The 26,696-nt window shown below is 41.9% G+C and overlaps 3 protein-coding genes and 1 long non-coding RNA gene across 9 annotated transcripts in view; 2 read left to right on the plus strand and 2 right to left on the minus strand.

Annotated features, from left to right (window-relative positions):
* On the minus strand, positions 1–18,310 carry rundc3aa (RUN domain containing 3Aa). Of its 3 annotated transcripts, none has more exons than XM_079519567.1 (12): positions 18,231–18,310; positions 17,434–17,686; positions 9,609–9,736; positions 7,669–7,802; positions 7,325–7,410; positions 7,073–7,162; positions 6,721–6,801; positions 6,425–6,590; positions 5,378–5,535; positions 4,199–4,312; positions 2,196–2,302; positions 1–1,601 (listed from the first exon to the last, which is right to left on the minus strand). In XM_079519567.1, exons 2-12 carry the CDS (start codon positions 17,538–17,540, stop codon positions 1,459–1,461), a joined length of 1,314 nt encoding a protein of 437 aa, XP_079375693.1. In that variant the 5' UTR covers positions 17,541–17,686; positions 18,231–18,310; the 3' UTR covers positions 1–1,458. The 3 variants fall into 3 exon arrangements, with proteins under 3 accessions (XP_079375693.1, XP_079375694.1, XP_079375692.1); XM_079519568.1 differs by lacking the exon at positions 18,231–18,310 and adding an exon at positions 17,909–18,020 and having other exon boundaries at positions 9,621–9,736; XM_079519566.1 differs by lacking the exon at positions 18,231–18,310 and adding an exon at positions 17,909–18,020.
* On the plus strand, positions 12,061–16,433 carry LOC306936117. The gene is made up of 2 exons (XR_013791464.1): positions 12,061–12,701; positions 13,637–16,433. It is a non-coding gene; the product is annotated as an uncharacterized lncRNA (long non-coding RNA).
* On the plus strand, positions 17,321–21,746 carry rnf113a (ring finger protein 113A). Of its 2 annotated transcripts, none has more exons than XM_079519573.1 (10): positions 17,321–17,354; positions 18,622–18,701; positions 18,788–18,883; positions 19,180–19,287; positions 20,336–20,445; positions 20,556–20,662; positions 20,918–21,007; positions 21,120–21,213; positions 21,304–21,410; positions 21,526–21,746. In XM_079519573.1, exons 1-10 carry the CDS (start codon positions 17,336–17,338, stop codon positions 21,600–21,602), a joined length of 888 nt encoding a protein of 295 aa, XP_079375699.1. In that variant the 5' UTR covers positions 17,321–17,335; the 3' UTR covers positions 21,603–21,746. The 2 variants fall into 2 exon arrangements, with proteins under 2 accessions (XP_079375699.1, XP_079375698.1); XM_079519572.1 differs by lacking the exon at positions 17,321–17,354 and adding an exon at positions 17,998–18,186.
* strada (STE20 related adaptor alpha) overlaps positions 21,704–26,696 on the minus strand; it is an 8,045-nt gene continuing 3,052 nt past the window's right edge. For all 3 annotated transcript variants that reach the window (XM_079519570.1, XM_079519569.1, XM_079519571.1), the window contains 9 exons: positions 25,117–25,219; positions 24,866–24,987; positions 24,481–24,589; positions 24,222–24,345; positions 23,964–24,135; positions 23,281–23,385; positions 22,941–23,197; positions 22,807–22,849; positions 21,704–22,704 (listed from right to left, as the gene is read on the minus strand). In XM_079519570.1, the coding sequence (XP_079375696.1) occupies positions 22,549–22,704; positions 22,807–22,849; positions 22,941–23,197; positions 23,281–23,385; positions 23,964–24,135; positions 24,222–24,345; positions 24,481–24,589; positions 24,866–24,987; positions 25,117–25,168 (1,140 nt within the window). In that variant the 5' untranslated portion in view covers positions 25,169–25,219 and the 3' untranslated portion in view covers positions 21,704–22,548. The remainder of the gene's footprint in view (positions 22,705–22,806; positions 22,850–22,940; positions 23,198–23,280; positions 23,386–23,963; positions 24,136–24,221; positions 24,346–24,480; positions 24,590–24,865; positions 24,988–25,116; positions 25,220–26,696) is intronic.

Raw genomic sequence — 26,696 nt, forward strand, 5'->3', positions numbered from 1 at the left:
AGAAAAAGGCCGTTTATTGCAACAAAAAACATTGGTCATAAAACAAATAAAATACATTTGTACAAGTACACGTAAAACAAAATCCAGGAAAGTTCAATCAAATAGAGGGTATTGCGCATGCATAAAGTGAGTGTCAGAGTGAGTTTAACGTTGTTTAACATGTAATGCAATCATTTTCTGTTGGATGTATGGGCAGTCATGGCCAGAAAGTAGTTTTTTGCCACTCAGTAGGCGTTCCCGCATAACTTCCGGGTATAATGATGATGTCACGCGCATACCCTCTATAAGGTCTACTAACAGAGGTGCTAAGCATAACATTTGATAAGATCAATAAATTAATGCTGCACAGATTTACACATACAGTACTGTTTGATTTCTCCCCCCCCCCCCCCCTGTGTAGTGTAGAGTGACTTGTCACATGCCACCTTTTCACTGAAGCATAATTTTCCTTTAATGCTATTCTAATAACACTCACACTCACCATCAGTATCAATTTAACACAAGGACAGTCAGTCTTTCTTAATCTTAAACTCTCTCTTTCTCAATCCTAATCTGTGAATATGACCATCAACTGTTATATTATCGATCTGCTTCTGTATGCATCCAAAGACGCGTAACTATGGCAATGGTCACATTTTGACAAGAAATATAATGAAACAGGCCGACAACAAGGGCACACTGACGCACAAACAAAGCAATGGGATGAATGAAGACACTAAGAGAAGGACCAGGGTAGGAGAAGGCTTTAAATACAGTAGGTAAATGGATGCTTTAGTTTAGAATGTCCTGAAGTAAAATGAACACATGCTCACACAGTGCTGGGCTCCATTTGAAGAAAAGTATTTATTGCACCCGGAAAGTGCTTCGGTCGTGTAGCCCGAAATGTCACACAGCACTTTCAGGTTGTAATTAATACGTTCCTTCAAATGGAGCCCAGCAGTGTGCAAGCATTTGTTAATTTTCCTTAGTTTTATTTTTCACTCAGCACCTGCCCAATCCAGAGTTTGGATGTGCATGTATTTCTTCTTTTTCATCTGAAGTTCTGCAAAAAAAAGAAAAAGCAAGGACAAAGCCAAAGAATGTACATCCTTTGAGCTTTGTCAAAATATTACATCCATTTGAAGAAAAATCCAGAGGTGGTGACTGATTGGAGATTGCCTTCTATTCTCATGGTACCACTGGGATGTAGAGCATAGTTGAGAGTTTGATGACAGGAACTGATAATGATACAAAGCAGTGGCTATAGCTAGGTGGTTTAGTCACGGTCAGTGCAGCATCGCCAGGCAGACAGGCCAGTGGGGGGTTGAGGCTGGCTCTTAAGCCTAATTTATGCTTCGTTGTACGACCATGGCATTGCGTTTTATTCACTTGAAGATGATGGTGTACGACAGAGTATAAATTATGCTTTATCTTGGCTGTGGTCTCGACACAGCTGATAGCACTGTTGTTCTGTACCTCCTAGCTGGGAGAGATTGCAGGGCTGGGGTCAGTGCTAATATTGACCAAGCACTCGCTGGATTTGAGGCTAGCCAAGGACTTGGAGCTTGGCAAAGATGCCAGAGAGCCACACAGGCCCAGCATTGAAGGGGTACAGTCTTTTCCTGGAGGAAGAGAATGGAAGACATATAACTATGCACATGTTATGTAGATTAAAAGTAGGCTATAATATTTACTGTAGCATGCAGTTTAGACTTTAGACAGTTGCTAGGTTTGATGTTTACCTGGTATCCTAGTTACTTTTAGCATTACATTTTTTTCTTTGCACTCTATTTACTTATCAATTGTCCCTGTCATCTGTTGACTAGGTTTCATTCCACTTACCAATCTTGCTCGCTCTGGATAAGATCAACTGCTAAATGCCTAAACTGTAATTGTAAATTGTACAATAAAACCTTGTCTCGTTGAATGGAGTTTGAGTCCAGCATAACTTGAAACTCCCACACAAATACACTCCACACACAAACCTCAAGCATGCCTTTGTATGTGTGCGTACGTACACATGGTTGTGTGAATGCCTCTGAATGATGTGTACAGTATGTGTTGGTGTTGTGTTGGGGAGTTTGTTTCAGTCCACGAAATACAGATGGCATCTGTGTGTTGTTTTGACACACTGCATCACGGTCCGGACATATGTACATGCTGTAAACGCATGAATAAACTGTATCATATTATAAGTATTCTCAAAGATTTCATACCTGCTGAGGACCAGGCAGCGTCTCCGTTCTGTTTCCCATCTGTCTTTTGGGAGTCTGAGTTCAGGCTGATATCTGCAGACAGCTGTTCCAAACTGTGGAAACTCCTCCTGAATATGTACATATGTTTGTTGAACAATGTCTGTACTCATTTTGCAACTTGTGCTGTCTGTTCAGTTTTGATCTAATTAAGGTTGTGTATTTTGGTGTCTACGTATAGTTAAGCTGCAAACGACCTGAGAGAAAAGGCAAGAATGGCTTTCTATGCCATCAAAAGGAATGTTAAGATAGACATCCCAAAAAAATCTGGTTAAAGATATTAGACTCTGTCATAGAACCCATCTCCCTTGTTGTGAGATCTGGGGTCCCCTTACCAACCAAGAACCCGAAAAATGGGATAAACACCAAACTGAGACTCTGCACACAGAACTCTGCAAATCCATCCTCCGCACCCAACAGAAAACAACAAACAATGCTTGCAGGGCAGAATTAGGGAGATACCCACTCATCATCAAAATAAAGAAAAGAGCACTTACATTTCATGACCACCTAAAAGAAAGCAACCCAGACACGCTCCATAACATAGCCCTCAATCACGGAGAAAACCTACAGAGATGCGCCCTTAGTCAGCTGGTCCAGGGACTATATACACAAACGCAAGCACAACCACAAGACGGAAAACCCATTGGACCAGATTATAAGAAAAAATCACACCCGTGTGAACTGAGTGGTGCAAATCCCCCCCCCCCCCCCCCCCTCTCTCTCTCTCATTAGCAGGCAACATGCAGCACTATATCTCTCTCTCCGTTTCTGGCACAACAGCGCCACTTTTGGTACTCATTGGTACTGGTCACACACATAGTCACACACAAACGGACATTGCTGTTCGTTGGAGTGGTTGCACCACTCAAAAAAGAAAGCTACCTGGCATACTGGAAAGAGACTACCCAAAACCAAAGCAAAATGGAATGCTATCTATCACTAAATAAGATAATATACATTGGCTGAATACCTGAACACGGTAAAAGACCCAAAAGTTAGGAAAGCATTGACTAGGTACAGACTCAGTGAACACAGCCTTGCAATAGAGAAAGGCCGCCACAGACAGACCCCGCTCCCAAGGGAAGACAGACTATGCACCCACTGCACACAAAATGTGGTGGAAACAGAGCTACACTTTCTAACCACCTGCCCACTATACCAAGACATCAGAGACACATACTTCCCACAGATTACACACACACACACACACACACACACACACACACACACACACACACACACACACACACACACACACACACACACACACACACACACACACACACACACACACACACACACACACACACACACACACACACACACACCGTGAGTTTGAAACTATGACCAATGACAAAAAAACTCCCATAACTATTGGGAGAAATACAACAATGTGCAAACACAGCAGCAAGATTTGTGAACTGTTGTGACAAAAGAAGGATAGCCAATGGAATACAACCACCCTAAGGACTACTATCTGTACCAAGTAGACCGCTGGACCTTGCACATGTAAACAGAGCTGCTACCTTTAAACAGATCTTAAATCTGAGTTTTTCCTGTATACTATTTAAAAAAAAAAGCTTTATACCCTGTTATAACATGTATATAACGATGCAATGTGACATAGCTCTGTTAAATGCTGTACCCCCTCCAACTGTATATACTTTCCCCATTTTCAACAGTTTTTATTGTATTGTATTTGTGACATTTGCTTTGGCAATGTAAACGTTTGTTTTCTCATGTCAATAAAGCTCATTTGAATTTAATTGAATTGTGTATTGAACTGTATGGAGCAAAACAAGTTCATTTCATCATGCCCTGGTTGTGCAGTGATACTGACTCTAATCTAATTCTACATGTCATAGAACTATGTGAACAAATGATTTAAAATAAAATACATGTATTACATTCACTATTCATCTATCTTAGTGTTATGTAAAAGAAACAATCACATCAAGGTTTACCTGCGGAATAACTTGACATCACTGTGGTTGTTTTTAATGGTAGACCACTGGTTGACCAGGGGGATGGAGAGGTCCTTAGCCAGATGAGCAGAATCACAGGGGATGAGGGATGATCTGATGGAAGCCCACAGGAAAACACATTCATTTACGTACATACATGGTAAAATGGTAAATGGTGCATTTATATTGCGCCGTTATCCAAGGTGCTTTACATAGATTGTGCATTACATTCACCCATTCACACACACATTCATACACCGATGGCGGCGGAAACCATGCAAGGCACCAACCAGCACATCAGGAGAAATTAGGGGTTCAGTGTCTTGCTCAAGGACACTTCGACACTAACTCTGGGGGAGCCCGGGTTCGAACTGGCAACCTTGCAGTTACCATACAGCCACTCTACCCCTGAGCCACCGCCGCCCACATGACAGCCATTCCAAAATAACATGCATTTTAAATTCATCATTAAGCCCTAACCACACCAAAGGGTCGCATGCAACTCCTTGGGTCCAAAGTCCAAATGGTTGCAAGGAGTTGCATGGTGACCCTTTGGTGTGGTTTGGGCCATTGAATTCCATACGTTGAATCACTTGGAACGACGTGCGTCAACGTGCAACAAGACATATCACACCGCTGGGACAACGCTAAAACCGTCTCGAACCTTTGGTGTGGTTAGGGCTTTACAGTGCCTGAGCGTGTGTGTGTGTGTGTTAGGGATGTGCCGATGAGACAATTTGGCCGATATCGATATCCGATATAATTAATTGCCATTATGGCCAATAACCGATGACGATATGATCTCATTCTGTATTTAAAATATATAATTATTTTGGCCATTCTGAAAAAAGGCTGAATTTGAAAAAAGCAATGCCTCTTTATTCCAAAACTAGGGATACACTGTTGGCCCATATCCCAACATAAACAGCTTGAATGTAGTATTTCTTTTTTAAATGTTCCAACTATTGACTCTTTCGAAAGCTTCCCTAGCTTCCTCAGGCTTTTTTATTTTTATTTTTCAACATAATTATAATAAAAATTAAATATCTGCTAAATCCGATATAATATTTTACTGATACCGATTACCGATTAATTGGTTTAAGGCCAATATCGGCCGTGTGTGTGTGTGTGTGCGTGCGTGCGCGTGCGTGCGTGCGTGCATGCACATGTGTGAATTACAGTTGTGCTTGTAGCTCCAGGACAACAGCCTCAAGCTCCTTCTTCTCCTGTTGGCTCTGAGCTGTCAGCTCATCCACCATGGTTCTCAGGCGCTTGTTCTCTGACTCCACGTTCTTCAGCTGGGACTCCCGTAGACGCACCAGCTCCTCCAGGTAACCCTGCACCACAACACAAAGGTAGATGGGCTCAGTTTGACGGACAAACGTCAATTTAACCCATTCAGGCCTGACGTCGAAATTAAAAAAAAAAGTTTTCTAAATCATGACAATTTTCGGAAAGATTTGAGGCACATTTTAACGATTTTTCAAAAATAGCAGACCTACAAGTTCATAGCGCGCCACTCGGTGGCGCGCTATGAGCTTGTAGATCTGCTATTTTTCAATAGCTAAATTATAACATAATGTTTAAAACGCTAACGCTAACGTGACATGGATGCGTTCCAGGTATCAATGGATTAATATAGAAACAATACAAACACTGTGATTGGGGACACATTATGGTGATACAAATGATGTATCGTTTCTATGATACAGAAGCAGAGTACTGTAATTTCTCCCAATTTCCTTGAGAGTATTATTATGCCTTTCTCAATGGTTACAAATGCATGTGTATGCGCCAATCATTAAAGTAAACTAACTTTTAAGTGAAAAGGGGGCAGGTATTTATAAGAATTTATTCTTCTTCCTGCTCCTTTTCGTCATGGGTGTATCAGATACTGTATGTAAGACAAATTAATTATGAAAGACAAATTAATTGTTATCTATTATGATTTGTACTGTATTGTGATACACTATGAGCGAAAGAAAATGAAATGAAATGTAACTGCAGGGTTAAAGTTCCTGTTCAGCACCGCAGAGACTAGGGGTTTGAATCCTACTTGGCCGGGGGTACCAACTCCTGCAGGTTGGTCAGGGACAGGTGTTTGTTCTGCAGGGAGACTAACTAGATCAGATAGTGTGTTCCTGCAACAACCGATTGTACAATTAGCGCCACCCCTTCACTTTCCATCATCATGTAAGACATTTTCAACTGCTCTGTAGTCGTCACCTTCTGGGCGTAGACAATCTTAAATCTCTGCTCCATCTTGCGACACTTGTTGCTCCAGCTTTCTTCGTCGGTGACCAGGGGGATATAGGGATGCTCTGGGACGCTCTCTTCACTGTTACTGCTGTCCACACTACGTCTGTCCTCCTCGTCACTCAGGTAGTCATAGCTTCACACCAGACACATAAGAGAGTGTTACGACATCAATCACATGTCTTCACATGTATGGCACACATAGACCAGCACAGATAATGGTTGTCCTTATGGTTGTTTAAACAATTCAGCTGGGTCTGTCTCACCTCTGGGTGAACTTCAGGTAAGGTGTAAAGTCGATCACAGCTGGAGATTTGCCATCCAGTACCTCCCCCTTCAGGCAAAAACTGCACAGAGAAAGATATTATTATGCCATTCTTTAATATAAGAGAAAAAACTTTGTAAGCACATTAGTGGAAAGTGTGTGTGTGTGTGTAAATGTGTGTGTATATGTGTGCGTGCGTGCGTGCGTGCGTGCGTGCGTGCGTGCGTGTGTCATCACTCAAAATTGACATTTGGGGAATTGGGGATTTATGGTATCTACATTGTGTAAAACATTTCTTATGAAGTTGGGTTCAAAGGGTAAGAACTGCTCTGAAGTACTGCATGGGTTTTCACCTGAAGTCAATAGCGCTGAGCCCAATGAGCATTCCCGTCAGAACCGTAGCCTCTTCTCTCAGCATTATGGCACCGTCATCATAGAACCTCCTGCCGCATGAATAGCTGTCAGTGTCACTGAGTACTAGTGTGAAGTTTCAGTTTGACTGCATTCAATATAAGAAAGATACTGAATACATTCCAATTGGAAATGTTGATATATTTTCAATAAACGGCATATCATTTATTAAATGTTGCTGTGGTCAATCTGACCTGGTTGTTCGAGTGTCTCTCAGGGCTGTAGCCACATATTCTGACAGGCGCTTCTCCATTAGGGCAACTCGAATCCATGCCCGGCCCTACAGAGTGGGCAGAGAATGGGGCGCACAGATTGAGAAAGTAGTGAGTAGGAACAGAGGGATTTCTCTATCTCTCTATGCCCCACCCATCTCTCTGTCCCACTCCAACACACAAAGGCATGCATGCACGCACGCGCGCGCGCACACACACACACACACACACACACACACACACACACACACACACACACACACACACACACACGCACACGCACACGCACACGCACACGCACACGCACACACACACAGCATCCTTGCCTTGGCTCGTGATGTGCTGATGTTCTCAATGTTTTCTATGCTGGCGATGCAGTTGTTCTGCACCTTGCTGCATGCTAGCCGGATGTATTCCCAAAAACTGCGCTGGCCATCCGAGCTGAACCAGCTTCCTGAACCTGGTCCAAGGTTTAAACACAGTGATGATGACTCATACTGTACCTGCTCCACACAGTTAAAAAAGGGAAGGGAACCCCTTTTGGTGTTTTAAGCATTATGTTACTTTAGCTGTTGAAAAATAGCAGATCTACAAGCTTGTAGGTCTGCTATTTTTCAAAAATCGCGAAAATGTGGCGCAAATCTTTATATATTCTTTCAGAGCGAACGTCACGACATATTTTCAGATGGGGGTCGCCAGCCAATTTCATATATTTTTGGGGTCCTTGACATGAAATATTGAGCACCACTGATACAGAATGAGGTATTTCAGAATTTAGAAGACATTTTTTAAATTTCGACGTCAGGCCTAAATGGGTTAACATGCACATATAGAATATAGTACAGCTCAATGTAGAGACACTGTATAGTGTAGAGATTATGGATATGATTAGCTGTCTGTTAGCTGTCAGAGTGGAGACCTAAAACAAATGGAAGCGGGTGTGGCCTGGGGAGGTCAACAAGTGCAGTGAATATTTAACCAGTTCTCTGCTTGCTCTGTCTGTGACATATACAGTACCTTTCCTGAAAATGTTGTGGTGTTACATGAATCCATTAAAAGACAACTTCAGACATTTTCAACCTATCTTCATATAATTGGTCCATACTAATGCTGTTAAATGTTACCATGGTTGTCTACTCGGACTGTGTCTCAGAGGAGGGCTGTCTACAGCTCAGAAACCCCACCTACCAGTGACATCATCGATGGGGAACCCAAGCTAGTAGAAATTGCTGGCTTTTCTATTCCTGGAAAGTTAGCATCCTATAATGGACGCCATTGTTCTTGCCTTAATAAAAATAAAAATCACACCCGTGTGAATTGAGGGGCGCTCTTATCATCTTACAACATCGAGGAGGGAATTCGGTATAATACAACGACTCAAACTTAATACATACAGGTATGTTTTACGTGTAATGATGATGTAAAACAAACAGTGTCAAAACAAACATTAAATTCTCTTTATTGTTAATGGCATTTAATGTTTGTGTTAGGGACAAGACGGCGAAGATTTTCTCTTCATTATCAATGGCGTTTTCGAAACAAACATTGAACTAAAGACAAAAATTAAACCTGTGTAAAAATAATACTATTTTATCATGCGCATCAGAGAGGACCAATTATATGAAGATAAGTAAAAAATGGGTTATGTTGTCTGATAATAAATGATGCACCTTTTTATAGGCCGTGCTGTTACACTCCTTTAAGGAGTCCCATGAGTTCTTCATCCCATGAGTTCTTCTTTGCCAAATGAGAAAACTTTCTTCAACTGCTCATGAAATCTTTGGAAGTTACACAGCTTTTAATGAGAAGCCTCACCCTCCCCTGCCACATCACCTTTTGGCCAATAATTATGAAGAGTTCATACGGTATGTTCTTCTTTTACCTATGGCAAAACCATTCCAAAAGGTGTCATGCCAATTAGTTTATATATTTTGGAAATATCCTTCAAACAGACAAATGTACAGACAAAAAGAAGAAGAGTAAAAACATAAGCCCAATGCAACTCCGCTGGTAATAATATAATTACGTTTCACACAGCATTGCACAATTTTATAAAGTGATCTTAGATATCGCTTGTTCGTCATACGCCACACATTCAAAGCAGTTGGTATTGATCAGCTAAAAAATCCCAAAAGGTAGCACATCCAAATGTTCTAATCAATGGAATATAAAGTACTCACATTTCCACCTTTTGTATTGGCACACATCAATAAACGAAGGCTTACATGTTTCGGCTAAGAGCCTTCATCAGAGCATTGTATGTTACCTGTTGTGTTACCTTTGAAGCGGTGGCTGAGGATGTGTTCTAATATGGCAGCAAAGTTGATAAACTCCTCAGATGAGTCATCTATAGGCTCTGCAGTGTACTTCTCTAGGAGAGTCTTCACAGAGAATCTGGACAAGTACAAAAAAAGAGGACTTGAGAAAACATCACTTTAGCAATTAGAATATTTTTGTACTATATATAGTTATGTGAAGGAAATTGACTTTTGATGTGTTGAGACTGAGAGCGGCAATACAATGTGTAAAAATAAAGTGTAGTGCAAGCACCAACATCCAAGACAAATGTACTACTGTATTTGAAGGTCAGAACAATAGCGAGAAGTAAGGTTTTTGGGAGCCGCGCCATCTGATGCTACTGAGGTCACCGCGATTGTGTGCTGCACAATGTAACCTTTCAGTTCTTTGGCAGTGTTACCATGACAACCATACAATTAACACCCTGTCTCTTCCAGTGGCAGATGACACGGTCAGCGGCACTGCAGCCTTTGTCCACTCGGGCTTCCAGGTCACTTTGGGTCTCTCAAAGGAGGACCGACCATAATCAAAGAATGATGAAATACTCCCTCCCCCTCCTCTACGATGGTCTGATCTATTTAGGGCAGTTTCTGCCACCGCTTTAGTTTGGCTTTTGACCTTACCCTGCTGTACTAGAGGCAGGAGGCTATGCGGTGTGCTTGCTAAGAGGCACGGACAAGGGCTCACTGCCTCCGTTTCGATGGGTAACACTAGTATTACTGAGGGCAAGACTGCCCTGGCCGTAGGTAAAACCTCTATTGCCAGGGGAAAAACTCTCCTTTCCTTTGGCAACTCCTCCATCTTCAGGGGAGTGACCAAAACCTCCATGGGAGATTCCACCATTCAGAGAGAAAAGACGACTGTAGCTTTGGGACGAGCCAGCTTCACTCGAGGAACCACCAAGACCTCTTTCCGCAAAGCGTTTTTGTCCAAGCGCAGAACCACCTAGATCGATGGACAGAACTCCAGGGACCAGGTCTAAAACACCAAAATTGGAAAAGCAGTCGAAAACAGACAATGAAACAAACGATGAGTGGAAAACCACATACTTGTCGAGTAAGACATCCTTCACTAAAGGCAGGGTTTTGATCCTGAAGACTAAGTACGCATTCTCCTGGGGTAAATCTTCGATATCCTGGAGCAGAACCACTATAACCTTGGGCAACATTACTTTAGCGGTGGGCAAAACCTCTGTCACACGAGGCGAGACCACAAGCTCTATCACAACCGTGACCTTCACCCATGGAACCAAGTCTGTGTCGGTGGTCAAAACCACCCTCACAAGGGGAAAAGAAACTCACAGCAACATCTACTGGAATTTTCACACGTGAATACTGTGTACACACTCAAAACTGGGGGATATCTATCGTGTCCGTTTTAGCAGGTCAGTGAATCAGGAGTTGCTTGTAAATAAACCAATGTTTAATGAATTTGTCACTTTTGAAAGGTGTATATCCAACAATGTGTGTAAGTGCAAAATGAGTTGCAAGCCTAATGGGCTTGCATTCAAATGAGAAAGATTTTCCACAGCCTTGCTGTGATCATTATTCAAATTATGCCGGTAATGAGATGAGGATTTGCTGGCAGGGAGGGGAAGTGTGACAGAGCTGTGTGTGTGTGATGTATGTGGAGACACAAGAGAGCATGCCATCAGCACTGTTCTCCTAAGATTCTCATTCAGTACATCATGTTTCATTTTGCATGTTGTTAATACCGGTCTATATTTCTGTCTGCATGCATTTCAACTGGTCTATATTTCCAAGTCTGCATGCATTTCAAATAACTATGCTGTCGTACTACAGTGTGTTCAACAGCAAAATCATTTGGAAAATATGTCTTTAGGAAGAAGACTGACTGGTGCATATAAAAGTAACAATGCTTAAACATTGCTTGGCTTGATTATTTTAGTTATTAAACAACTTTGACTTTTTAGATATATTAATGTGATCAGACTGGCAAAAGGTGGAAGAAAATATAGACTCAAATGGTGTACAAATCTGAAACGAAAAACACTGAGCCACACCCATATTTCAAAGGAAAGCAAAGATATGAAAATAATAAGGGTGAACTATAAAAGCTCAGCTATATATGAGAAATATGAACACATACCACCTTCTATTTCTCATGTCTTACACGTGCATGTCATTTTAAGAATGCTATATGGCATTTTTCACAGTAGCAATGTCTTACAACTAGGTGACATAGGGAACAATGGTTCAGATTAAAGTGATGTCACCACAGATTGTCCCTTGTGCAACAATGTCTCCTTCAGCTGTCCAATGTCGTCGTGGTGACGGGACAATCGTTCCACTGTCCTGGTCCTTCCAGATAGGCTGTGGCCACCTACGGCTGCCTCTGTCCATTCACAGGGACACATGGGTGGTATGTGGCCTTCCAGGGCCCACGTTTTCCAGCTCAACGAAAGTATTATGTGACACGGGGGTAGCTCTCTCCGCGCTTAGCATTTCTGGTCTGGTCTGGAACGTAGCTGCTGTTACTATCACACCCAAGGGCTCGCAGGGCAGGGTGTGCTGCATGAGTGTGCGATGCGCTGTGTTGAGTGAACCCCGAAAACAACCGTCTCAGCTGGGTCAGGAAGACGATCTTCGCCACAATGGGCAACACCAGCATCACCGAGGGGAAGACAAACGTCTCGATGGGCAGCACCAAAATAAAGAGGGCAAAGGCGACATATGCTGTGGGAGACTCCTTCATCACCAGGGGCAGGAAGACCACATCCCTGGGCAACCAAACCTTTGTCAGTGCGAAGACCAAGTTCAACCTCGGGGGTGCCTCGTTCAGCAGGGGCACAACAACCACTTCATTTCGGAAAGCCTTCTTTCCCAAACGCAAAACCCTCTAGACGTCCTCTATAGACGTCAATGGGTGAGGGGACTGGCAGTTAACTCCACAACACAAAAAGACAAAAGAGAACAACACCATCACAGGGAACATACAGACGCCATGACAACTTTTGCAGAGGGTTTATCGAGAATTACTGGATTACATTTGTTTCTGGAACTTTTAGTTTTTGATCATGCAGGATTTATCGAGGAAGCAGGTCAGTAGCATCATAATTCTATCAAAAAATGTACTATACAAAACCATGTAGGACAGTCCTCTTGGGTGGTGGTCATAAATAGGTACAGGATGCTACACTTGTAGTTTTTCTAGATAGATACTGCTCTCCACAGTGACCCATAGACTCTGCTTTGCCATACATGCAGTAGGCTACACTTCATCAGTCAACATAACCTTAGTAAGTACAAATAGTTTAGGGGTGTGGCCACCTACGGCTGCCTCCGTCTATTTATCAGTTTGTTTGTTGGATTTCATGATTCTGTTACAGAAAAGTGTCAAAATGTAGTATGACATCATAAGGATACTCTCACTCTGACTGGCATTACGACATCGTTGGTATTAAGACATTATTATTTGTGCTGATGCAATTCATGTAACAAAAGCTGATGTTACATTGAAATGATTAGAAGTGGACCACGGTATTTTGGTGTGAAGGGGAGTTAACAAGTAGGAATTACTGGCATGACTCAAAATGCAAATCGATAGACTGCCACAGCAACATGCACTTGGTACGATTTGACACTGAAAAACAACTGCAGGGCATTATGACAAGCGTCTTTTGTGCCCCCTCTCACTCACTCTGGATCCCAGCCAGGCCCACTCTCAACTCGCTTCAAATGCCCTCTTGTTCTTCTACTGTACTTACTTACACAGCTCTGTTTGATCAGCAACAACATCTATAGCCTACAATAATTCACCTGCACAGTAAAATCTGAAGTGTTCATTTGGTCTAAATGGACCATACTGTCACTGTGTCAGCAGCAATGCCAAGCAGATCAAGCCTTTAATTAACTCATCAAGTGTTCGGTTTTATTACTTTTTCCACATTTCCCCATGAGCCCATCCTTGACTCCTTTATTTCTTTCTCTCTCTCTCTCGTTCCCTTTCTTCCTCTTCCTGCCTCTCTTTGCTTAGTCGTGGAACAGCTGACACAGGCGGACTTCTCCATGGCCACAGACTTGTGTCACCCCACCTGAGGGTTTGCTTGTTTTTTATCAACCTGGACTGTGGTGGAGAGGCCCAGTCCTGTACTGGATCAGCATTCTCCATCCAGACAGCACGAGTATAGACAAGGAGATTCCCCTGTGTTGTAATGGAAATGTTTAATGGGATTAATGCTTATGATTTCTGGGCATATATCCAAACACACTGAAATATGATATAGTTGAAGGAGGGTGTGTCTCCTTTCCTCTCCCCCTGTGAACGAGAGTCCAGGCAAAGTGTTTTATGGTCAGAGTATGTGAGAATGGATCAGTGCGCAAGATAGGAAAAAGGGTTCTGAATGGGGAGAACTGAGTGCAGATATATGTTTGTATTTAAAAGGGGGAGTAACATGAAAGACAACAGTATGCCACTGTGAATTATTACAATATGGAAGGATTGGAGATGTTTCTTTAACAAGGAACAAATGACAAAAAAAGAAAAGACAACTAAGACAAAAATTACGCAAATCTTTATGAAATGATGCTGTTCAAGACAAGTTCAAGACAAGCCCTGCTTTTGTTTAGTAAAATCAGAGATTGTGGGAATTTGCTAGCTACAAAATGACTTCTTCAAACATGTATGTTCAAGGGGTTTATTTTAAATTATGAGTTACACATTAGCAGTGGTGAAGTCTCTGAAGGCCGGGTAATGTTTTTGAATCACAATGACTGTTTTGAGAGGTGGTAAATGAGACCATAGTGCTACAGTGTGTAATAAATGTTTTACTCATAGCACTTTGCACCTGAAATATTGTTGAGCCACACCTAATGGCAAATTTATATTTAGTTGTACGTATAGTATAAATTATAAATATAAATTAGGATTATGACAACTTCAACCTCAGGCAGAATGCAACACACCAACATCCCTTCCTTCCTTTTCCCATCTTCCCTTTGTTTGCAGGAAGAAATAGTGAGAAAATCTAGAACATCTCTAAAGTCTCATCAATTTTGTCTATGTTTCCTTAGGTTCCCTGTGTCGACAACAACAATGTTCATCCAGTCTTGGACCTCGGCATGTGAGCCCTTAGCAAGAATTAATGAAAAACAAAAAATTGCAAAACAGTAAATATTAGGCCTATACATTACATCATATGGCCTGAAAAAAAGAAACTTGTGACTGCTGATTTCCCTGGTTTACAGTAGGCTTTTTCAATACACCAGAGTAATTTTATGTAAATTCTTAAAAAATTACAGCATCTTGGCTCTGAGAGCCAATGTTAGACAAAATCTGATACCCATAGCAACAATGCAACAATATGTGAGATCGTCAAAGTCAAACTGTCATCACTTTCTTGGCAAAGATGCACATTTCAGTTCTAATTTAATTTTGTTTAAACCGAATGCATCAAGCCTAAATCATGACATAAACCTAAAGTAGAAAATGTTTCCCATGGTGTTAAAACTGTTCAGCAGGTTTTCCTTTATTATAAAAACAAATGTCTATTGCTGTATATGTATGTCTCATCATAAATGTAGTAAATAGGGCCTTGAAACCCTCTGACATGATATCAAAAGGAGCCTAGAAACAGTACACTATGCCAGAACTGGTAAAAAAAAAAATAACTTCGAATATACATAATGGTGAACTCTCAATGGGACTATAAAGCTAATTTATGTTTGTTAGGACCCCCTCCCATGAGATATAACATTGAACGAACATTTTATTACAATACAAATGATTCTTGTATTAAGCCTATAAGGATCAAAGTTGCATAACCCCAAACAAACAAGCAAACATTTTAAGTCCCAAAAAAATGATATGAGATCATCAAATGAAAAAATGTTAATCTCTGTGTGTGTTGATTGTATGTTAAATGTGTATGATGTAATAGTGAAGGAACAGATGTTAAACTTTATATACGCACGTGTATTTCGAAGAAAAAAATGCTTGAACTGTTGTTCTAACTGAGCACTAATGTGAGCTTTTTAGCGAGGTTAAGGATCTGAAAGTAGCTGCATCTCTGTCAGCAGAAACAAGGCTGTATACGGTGTTGTTGCATTGCATAAAAGCAACGTTGCCCTGCTGATCTCCACAAACATGATGGCTGGGACACAGCAATTTAGCATGACACAATGCACAGCCAGAAGTGACAGCAAGTAGCCTACACAGTATCTCTGCAGTAAAACCTGAGGTCACACTCAACCTTTAACTACTTGAATGCCATCGCCTGTCACCAGAATATATGGTTGATATGAAGAAGAGAAATACAAACGTCATTTTGATGTAGGCTACCTGATGGCCATTTCTAGAAACAATGCCATCCGCATTCAGCACTGAACAACAGATCTGCAGACCTGGCTGACAGTGATACAGATATTTGATCAAATATTCAAAGCCTGGAAGAAGTGCCTTCCAAACTGTACCTAATCAATGTCATGTCTTCCATTAGGAAATGTGGGGGTGTGGTGGGACTATTGTGTAATGAGCATTACTGATGGAATTTATTTCAGTCTCTTTTGTCCTCTGTCCTTCGTCTTTAAATGTTTGGATTAAAATGGTCTTAGCCTGGTCAGTCACTGAAATAAGGCCAAATACAAACAGTAGTCTTTGTGTGCTAATCTTTGTTGCCGTCTTAAGTCTGTTGTTGTGAGAACTTTCTTTCTTTCTTTTGAAGCATGCACTGTGTGATGCTATATGTTCAGTTACAATGTATGTGTGTCACTAAGAGATGAACCTTTGACAGAAAGGTATACTGTAATAAAACACTTGCTTGATTGTGTGTCTATTTCAGAGTCTGAATATTTTGTAGTGTTTTGAGTTTGTTTTATTTTCCACAACAAATGCTACACATTCACTTCAGACAATTATTATCAAACCAATTAGAATACTCAATACTCAGCATTGACACATGATACACTTTAGGGCAGAATTGAACCATATACTACATATTAACAATGCATATAAGCTCAGTCTAAGCACTAGTCAACTATTCAATTGCAAATAATACAGAGAAGTAGATAAAGACACGACAGGTAGGTAAATAAAGGTATTTGACAACAAATAATACATTCCTGTGTAAGTCTTTGATGATAAAAATAGAGGCCCAGACTCTCAGGCCACCATGTGACATAATTTATTCTTAAAGCTAAATGACAGCAACGCCTACAGTACAGTGTCAACAAACATTCTGCTATGATCAAATAGCCTCCTCCACATTCACATTCTAGCAGCACAGTCTGCTAAAGGAGCATATAGTCAAAGCCTCAGTGTCCTTGTCCCAAACAGGCCCTGATCATTACAGTGTCACTTTGGTGATGGAAGAAAAAGGCCCATATACTGCAATTATACCGCGGAGATATCATGATAGGATATAATTATGAGACGGCCGGTGTTACTACAATATACTCCTAGGCTAGAGTTCAGATTCAGAATTAACATGATTGATTTAAACAGAACAGTGCCATGTCATGTCATGTCATCATGTCATGTCCGGGGTACGGTTACCTGAAGGTGAAAACGCACCTGCCAGGCTGAGCTGCCTGCCTCCATCCCCTCTACGAATAACGATGGTTGGTGATTTAGCTTTGAATAAAGCATTTTTTTAAAACTAGGCCTATATCTTTTTCCCCTTCCCCCCCCCCCCTTAATCATACTACTGTCCTGATGTTTTCTCTGACACAGAAGACCATGGAGCAGGCAAGGAAAGGTATTTGTAAAATGTCAATGTCGTGTCACCCGCAGAGATGGGCTGCATATTGTGATGATAGGCTACAGCCGCTACATACCTGCAAACCGTGATGAGATTTTTCCGCTCCACACCGACGCTCCGAGTTGATGCCTTTTTCGATGTCAAGCCCATAGCCATTGCTGTGTGGATGCAGCCAGACTCCATTCAGCAGCGGGCGGCTCGATCGGAGCCTTTCGGGTTCCCTGCCTGCCTGCCTGCCTGCACTGGACGGACGGACCCCTCCCTCCTCCTGGACCCTACGTCGGTCGTAATGCCCGCTGTCCTCTTCGAGGGTCGGAGCGGAGGAGATGCTGGGGAGAGAGAGAGAGACAAAAACTCCCTTCAGTCACTCAATGTGTCCACGGACACGACACAGTCACAGACCCAAATGATGACCGAAAAGATCATATATTCCTATAAATAATATATATAAATATATAGGAAAGAAAATTTATTCTACAGAACAGTACAGTCTGATGTGATGATGTCACTACTAGTAAAGAAAGACGCGTTTCGTAAATAATATCACCCACCACACGATACGCTAGAATAAATTGCAGTGATGGTTTGCTTATTGACCACTAGAGTGCGCAACTTGTCCTTCAAAGATACTAAAGACATCCAGTATGTCTCCAGGCCACAGGGAGTCGCTAATGTAAGTTAGGTCGTTTCTTTTTCTTTTTCTTTTACATTGTTTTGAAAATGGCGGACTCAGAAGAGCCTAAAGCTTCTTGCACATTTACGTTTAAGAAATCTACTAAGAAATCTAATTTCTCCGCACGAAAGAGAAAAGCAAGCGACAGTGATAAAGGTAAGAGGTGGTTAAACGGAATCTAACATGTGCATTCTCTGTACCTACTACTGATAGTATACTGGCTACAACTACTGCTGCTAGCTTCACATCTCACCAACAGCAGTCCCTGAAATCATCCCAGACTCAAATAAAAAATCACACCCGTGTGAAGTGAGGGGCGCTAATATATTAAAGTCTAACTCATGTTGCTATGGTATGATTAGGTGATGTAAAACAAACAGACATAAACAAACATTTAATATTTGTTAGCGACTAAACAAACATCAAACTGTCCATTGTCAATGGCGTTTTTAATGTTTGTTTAACTCAAACAAACATACCTGTATATAGGAGGGGCTAGCGCCTAAAAAATGGCAAACCTGGTGATTGATTTGTTTGTTTGTACATCCGTGTGTAAGAGTGTGTGTTTTCCGTACGTTTCCATCTTTTCAGATGGCAACAGTGATGAAGACCAAAAGAGTGTGGTCAGAAGGGAGAAGAAAGAAACTCGAGTGAACCCTATGATTCAGAGGGTAATGTTTTCATTTTACATAGTCTGACTGAACCTAGCCAGCGTATTGTTTAATTCACTTGACTGACAGTCTGTCTCCTTTTGCAGACAAAGAAAGTCGAGAAAGAGGCTGTGTCCAGTGAAAGTGAAGGTGACAAAGAGGAGAAGAAGATCACAGTTGCCTACAAGTCTACACGGTCAGCAGTGAGTTAAAATCCATCATCACTATTGCTTAATTTGTAAATTATTAGGTACCGGAGCTCATGAACAAATCAAGCCCTATGGGTCACATACTTTATTCATCATTAGTCAACCGCCAAACCCCACTGCTGACAACTTCTAGCCATTATGTCTGTCTCAATATGTTTGATTTAGTTGATTTTACATAACATTTGTTTTAGGTTCATATTATTTTATGTTGTTAAAAAAATAGCTACATACCATCTCAGCAGAGTTGTCCCAATTGAAGTTGTTTATTTTCCCTCCCATTCTCTGAAAAGAAACCAGAAGGGCCTGACGATATGGGTGCAACCGCTGTATATGAGCTGGACACAGAGAGAGACAACGATGCACAGGCAATCTTTGAGAGGAGTCAGAAAGTCCAGGAGGTAAGGAGATGAATTTAAATAGGCTTTGGACGTCTAATTTTTGTGTGTGCAATAAGAAAAAAATAGTTCTGTCAATAAACTATTTGGCCATGTATGGGGCAGTTGTATCAGCATTAGGCCAGAATAATGAAAACTAGTCATGTGGTTTCCGTTTTTAGAAGAATCAACACTGGCAGTTTCAGAGACTATATTTGTACCTTCAGCTTATAGTTCTGAGATAGCAGATGCTCTTGGTACACTAACATTCTCTACTGTAAAGGTGACTTAGCTACTATATTTCCTGTTTATTGTGGTGCTTTTCCACTGCATAGTCCTGGCTGGGCATGCCACATTTCTACCGTCATAGGGATATAGGGCCCTATCTTGCACCACTCCTTATCCCTAAACTTATTTGCCATTTTTTGAGTGGTGTAAACCACTCCTACAACTGGCTTTTTTGTGCAGAAAAAATTAGCATGGTTGCTATGTTCACCCTGTTGTAATGACGTAATGAAATCACACCCGGGTGAACATAGCAACCTTGCTCATTTTTTCTGCACAAACAAAGCCAGGTAATGAAATCACACCCGGGTGTGATTTCATTACGTCAGACATGATTTCATTACGTCAGACAGACCTTACACCACTCAGTTCACACGGGTGTGATTTTTAATAATAATAATGAATTGCATTTATAGCGCTTTTCCAAGTGCTCAAAGCGCTTTACAATGGCTCATTCATTCATATACATTGGGAGGTGAAGCAGCGAACAGTCGACGCCAGCGTCCTCACTTCCCACACTCTCACACCAATGGTGGCAAGCTCACACCGACCAACTCATTGGAGGCAATGTCTTGCCCAAGGACACTTCGACATGTGGACAGGAGGAGCCGGGATTCGAACCGCCGACCCAGGGATCATTGGACGACCTTCTCTACCTCCTGAGTCTCAGCCACCCTAGCCGATCTACATCGGCACGTTGTGAGCTTGTAGATCGGCTCTTTGAACTGTTTTAAAATGTTTTTTCAAAACAGTAAAAAAATGGCAAATACTTTTTCCTCCTCAACAGGGGCTAGAAGGTAAAGAGGATGATAAAATCTATCGCGGAATCAACAATTATACCAAGTTCATCAAGCCAAAAGACACCACCATGGGCAACGCTTCCTCAGGCATGGTTAGGTGAGCATTCAAAATCCTATTTATTTTGTACATCCTAGACTAATTGAAAAACCCCTTTACTGTCATTAAGATTCATACAACAGAGATTGATTTTTCCACCCCTTCTTTAGGCATGGACCGATTCGGGCCCCTGAACACCTTAGGGCCACAGTCAGGTGGGACTACCAGCCAGACATCTGCAAAGATTACAAAGAAACTGGCTTCTGTGGCTTTGGAGGTGGGTTGTAGAGGCTGAAAGACTGGTCTCCTGTTAACCTCTTAAACCCCAGGGGGGTCAAGGAGGTAAAATCAAAAATATCGGAGTTGGAACCTAAGACCTTGACCAGCCTCATTTACCCGCTGAGAGCTGTTCATGAGGTGGGCAGCCTCTGCCCCCGCCGGCGGGGGATTGGGGCTCTCAAGAGGTTTTAAAGTGAAAACTGTTCAGTCATTACTATGGAACATTCCCATGAGCTTCACTCCTGTTTAACAGACAGCTGCAAGTTCCTGCACGACCGCTCGGACTACAAGCATGGCTGGCAGATTGAGAGAGAGCTGGATGAGGGCCGATATGGCGCCAATGGTGAGTATGACAGGAAACATGCAATTCTGTTTGCGTAGGTTATTAGTTAGCTGTGGCCAACTTCTATTGTGTAAGTATGACATCCCTGAACACCACTTGCGTTTTCCTCTAGACGAAGAGAACTATGAGGTGAGCAGTGATGAGGAGGACCTTCCTTTCAAGTGCTTCATCTGTAGGAATTCCTTCACAAACCCCATTATCACAAAGTAAGCCTCTTCTATTTCAGGATCACTGCGGTGTATGTGGAGAAACTTTAACCACATATGCATTTGATAACCTGACAATATTTCTCCCAGGTGTAGACATTACTTTTGTGAGGCTTGTGCACTACAGCATTACCGCAAGTCCCAACGTTGCTATGTGTGCAACACACAGACCAACGGTGTCTTCAACCCCGCTAAAGGTAGGAAGATCCTTGATATTATACATCTTATGGGGAGCCTCAGAGAAATAATGGGTTACTACTTAGATTTGAACTATTAACAACTTTAATTATCCTGAGTGTTCCTTTATTCCAGAACTGATGACAAAGATCCAGAAACAAAAGGACCAAAAGGCTATGACAGACCAGCCACCCTCCGATGAGGAAGATTAGCTTAATTGTGTAAACAACCCCCTCCCCCTTTTCAATTTGGAATAAAATGTTGATATTCATAGTCAATGTGAGTGATTGTTGCTGTTTAAATCAAGACCATGTAAGTGAACAATGTTTATTATCAAGTAAAATAGTCAATATTGACATTTGTAACACTTTTTTCTGGTCTCTTCCATTAATATGTACATGCAATCAGATAAAAACTTCCCAACAAGCACCATTAACATTCACTTTTTTGTAACATTGCCCAAAGTTAGGTTCAGGAACTAGAGAGTCCTTCGTTCTTGGAGATTGAAATAAACATTAACTCCTGTGCAACAACACCGGCCCCCATGGGACATATAGTAACACAAAACAGGTGGAACATAACAGGCAGAGGCCTTCTGTAAGGGATGCATACACATGCTGTACATTATGTCATCCCTTGGGATCAACAAGTGGAACCTTCCATCTTTTAGTTAGTTCTGGGAAAACCATGTGAACTTCTGATGTTCATGAAGCAGATGGAGACACAAAGTAGCTGTGAACCTACAAGAGGTAGAGTATCCCCTCTGAATATTTTTTAGAAGCTTTCCTCTGATCTTTCATGATAATCTAGATCCATAAACTGCTCTGTTCTAATTCTAACAGCTCCAGTAGGGGTAGAGTCCTGTTGCAGCTCCAGGTGGCTTGTGATGAGTGGAAAACAACTTGTAGATGGGCGCGTGTTCGTGAGAAAGAGGTCATCAGTGCAACAGTCTGTGCATATCTAGTAGAGCGAAAGCTTGCAAGAGACATCAAAGAGGCAAAATGGCTGCTGGCTTTTAAAGTCACTCAGAGAGGAGACACTCCCTTTTAGTTTTAAGATCTGAATTATTTACAAGGGAAGAAGGGCATTACAAAAGAAAAGCTCAGTATTTTGCTGTCAAAATCCCTTTTTATACATCTTTCCATGTCCGCTCCACTGTCAGAAGTCCCAGTCGTCTACATCCAAGTGGCTGAGGCCAGACTCCAGGCTGGCCAGGCCAGATTGTGAGTCCTGGGGCTGGGAGCACTCAAAGCTGGTGATGGGCGACACAGGCCGTAACAGCTCGGGAAGGGCCTCCGATGGCCGGCGCTTAATCTGGAGTTGATAAAACAGTTGACAGTTTATGGAAATTATAATGTTTTAACTGATATATTTTCAATTCACGTGTTGTCAGAACTGTATTTCTATCCTACTCACCTGTTTGAAGAAGGAGTGGCCTATGAGAGCTGTGGCAGACGGTCTGAAGGGATAATTTCATATTTAATGAATGACTTGGCCATCAGGAAGGTATTCTCCACCATATCAAATTTATACAGGTATTTTTGTCTCACCTCTTTTCGGGGTCTCTTTGTAGACAAAGCTCTACAAAGGCATGGAAGTGCGGAGAGAACGTTCGGCTGTAAGGATGTCCTGACGAGGAGGAGGAAGGTTCTCCGTTAGAGTGACGGCCGGCCCCGCTGGCCCCAGGGCCTTCACAGATCCCAGAGTCTGCACCGGAGCGAGACGGCTTCATGGAAAGCTCCTCTGGGGGGATAGTGGTGGTGTCCAGCAGACACGGCACAGTCCCATTTAACTTCTCCAGCAGCATCTGTGGAGCAAGGGGAGTTTATATACACATGCAATACTGGACAGGTTGAACGCTGAGTTACCACTTATCAAGCCTCTTCCCACCTGTGTCGCTGGCATGTCTTTGAAGGGGACATGCCCATTGGCCATCTCACAGGCTGTGATGCCAAGACTGTAGATGTCTGACCGGGAGTCATAGCCCTGTAGATTCTGAGAAACACAAATCATCCAAATCATGATTACAGTAGTAGTGTGGATTTCCAGATTCTATTTTTCACCGTTTTAGCTCGTACATATTTTTGCATGTTTACAATGCTGGGTCAACATTAGCTCAAAGTTAACATCCAACTAATTAAATCAGATTAGAATCGTAATGCAGTCTACAGACATTCATCTTATCCTCTCATGATACTGTAACATTTAGATCATCTGCTCACTCATGTGTGCAGAGCACAGTACAGACACTCCAATGACTATATTGGAATATTTAACTGTTGGAGTAAACAGACTAAAGGGTGTGTGTGTTATGCCATTGACAAATTGAGCTTTGTTGCAAACTCCATAAATTAACAAGTGTACATTTCTTCAGCAATTTGCTGACTTACACCAGTATTAACCTATTAATTCACACATTACACCCTTGAGCATTTTAATGTAGTATGAGATTTTTCTATTAACATACTAGAATAAGAATCTTATTGGAAAAAGCATTTTGAAAATTGCCATACGTTTCTATGTGATATTACTGTAGGTACCATGTAATGGTAAGGTGTTGCTGAATGCCTCACCTGCTGCAGCACCTCTGGGCTGAGCCACGGCAGAACTTTAACACTGTACTGGGGGAAGTCATGGACCACTCTGACCCGCTGGCCATGGCGGATGAGACTGAAGATACTCCGCAGACCTGACATGCACACCTGTCCGTCAGCCGAGAGCAACACATGGCTGGCTTTCACACTCCTAAAGAGAGGCAGGAAATGACTGGTCTGAATATTATAACGTGTGTGTGTGCCAGGCCAGCACAGAGAGAGAGAGAGAGAACTTACCGGTGTACATAGCCCATGTGGTGGATATATTCAAGAGCTTTGAGCATGCCAAGCAAAAGATAAGCGATGGCCAGCTCGTTCATCCCCTCAGTGAAATGACTCTGAATCAGATCTCTAGCTGACCCTGGAGAGTGATCAAGCAGGGGGAAAAGGTCAGGGTCTCAGCCAGGGCATTGTGATGACATCAAATGCTCACATACAATAATCGCTATAATGTGTAGCTTACATTTTGGGATTCATAAGGCTATTTATTTCTCACCATAAGCCATGAATGGCGTAATGACCCATAGCTCATTTTCAGCTATGAAGATGCTCCTATAAGGTAAAATACTGGAGTGATGGAACAACTTAGACACATGCAGTTCACCCTGTGTGGAAGAGACGGAGAGAACACCATTAAATAACAAATATATGCGCATATTGCCGAATCTTAGGCATACGAGTGGGCAAATAGAGGAATGTTGATAAGAGAGGGTGCATAAATGGACCCAAATGTGATGTAATGAGGCAAGATATGCTGAAAAGGCTTTTACATAATATCAATACATCATATCAACAGATAACTAAAAAATAATCCCCACACGTGCTCCCCAGGAACAAAGTCATTTCTGCCATGGTTGACCCAGGAGATACTATGCACAGACCTGCAGGTAGGCAACCATGTCATTGGTGCATGACTCCAGGTCAATTCTGCGGATAGCGACGTGTTCCCCTGTGGGTCTGTACCTGGCCATGTTCACCGTCATCAAGTCCTCCAGGCCTCGACCTGACATGACATGTACACACATCAATGGGGGGGAAACACAAAACACATCTTCATCCGTTCTCTGACAAACAGCACAGTGCTGCTGCTGGTGGTAGCTAAATATTAGGCCTCATCTCTGAGTTTACTGACCGATGACGGTGAGGAGCTCGTAGGCACTGTGGTCAGGCAGGAAGCTACCCATGGTGTCCCTATGGGGGAGTGGGGTCAGGCTCTCCTGGCTCTCCTCATGGGCCTGAGGGGAGAATGAAGGTTAATGGAAGGCTAATGTCGCCATTATGTGCAGCACTGTGCCTCAAGTACCTATGAGAATGGCAACTAGAAGCGTTGTTACATTTTGTGACTCAACAAGTTGTACGTACCCATCTCTGTCTGAATCAGTCCCCTCTCACACAAGTCCCTCAATTCACTGCTTTTGTTATAATCCATGTTTAAAGTATTCTATTAAGAATTTGTCCACTAATTAGTGTCATGGCACAACTGTTGCACATGATAGTTCTAGACAGGAATATTCATACAAGCCATTATGCTATGGCCTATACCTGCTGCATGGCCTTGTGTGTGTCAGGTAAAAGCATATAATGTAGTACATCATCAATTCACTGGGTATACATAACAGCTGGTTGTCCTTCATTACAGATGACATGAACAAATTGTTCATGTCATCTGTAATCCTGACTTTGTTTAAGGAACCCAACACCACAGTACACATGACATTAGAGTAAACACCCTTTGAATAATACAAGTACAAAACATGGCTTGTCAATGGCACCACAGCGATAATAAAACATTAAAAACAAACCCCATCAACAATCAACCCATTGATATCACAGGCACAAGATATCTCATGTATTTCTCACAAGTTGTGCTTCCTCAAAACACATCATACAAATGTTACTTTCAAATGAAGAAAAAAAAAAAAGGCAGTTGAGAATACGTTTTTTTTCTTCTAGAGCACCATAATGGTTGTGCAGCAAAGTATATTTAAAGGCTTCTGATTTCTAATAAAACCAGCCATTTAAATGATGGAAATGGATACAGTAAATAGCAACGACAGCATCATATATTCTCATTGCAAAAAAGGTGGTGGTGGTGGTGGTGGGGGTCAAAAAGCTGTCTAAGCATTTGGTGTTTCCATGGTGACCAGTGAAGAGGCACAATCCCAGAATTAGAGCGCATATAAAGAGCCACCATGATGTGTAGTATAGAATTTGTAGTATAGAATTTTTTTCCTAAACGAGCAGTTTGTGTGAACAGTGCATGAGACCAAAATTGGATGTCCTCAGTTGCTGCTCCTTCAGCCAAAATTAAGCCTTTGTGATCCAACTTTCTGAGTCTTATTGGCATGAATGCAAACATGCAGTAGTATAGCAGTCACGTTCATATTATTTACCAGCCAAATTACAATGTACAAATAATGACTTTAAAAACATTCCCAGTCTATCCAGTCTAATTCTGCGGGTACCATTACGATTGCCATGACGATCACACTGAGAAGGGGTTGCCATGCATCGCTATTCACTACGACTGAACACTATCCAGTCCATCCACCTTACAGTCACAAACTGACATTTAACCAAAGTGTGACAGATTATGTTGCAACCAAATTTAACAAACAGACAGTGTAAAAAGTCAAACATTCAGTTACTCACACAACATTAAACAGTTGTAAGTTTCATCTAAATTAAGTCACAACTTTTAGTGAGGGACTA

This window comes from Electrona antarctica, assembly GCF_951216825.1.
Source record: "Electrona antarctica genome assembly, chromosome: 14".
NCBI lineage: Eukaryota > Metazoa > Chordata > Actinopteri > Myctophiformes > Myctophidae > Electrona > Electrona antarctica.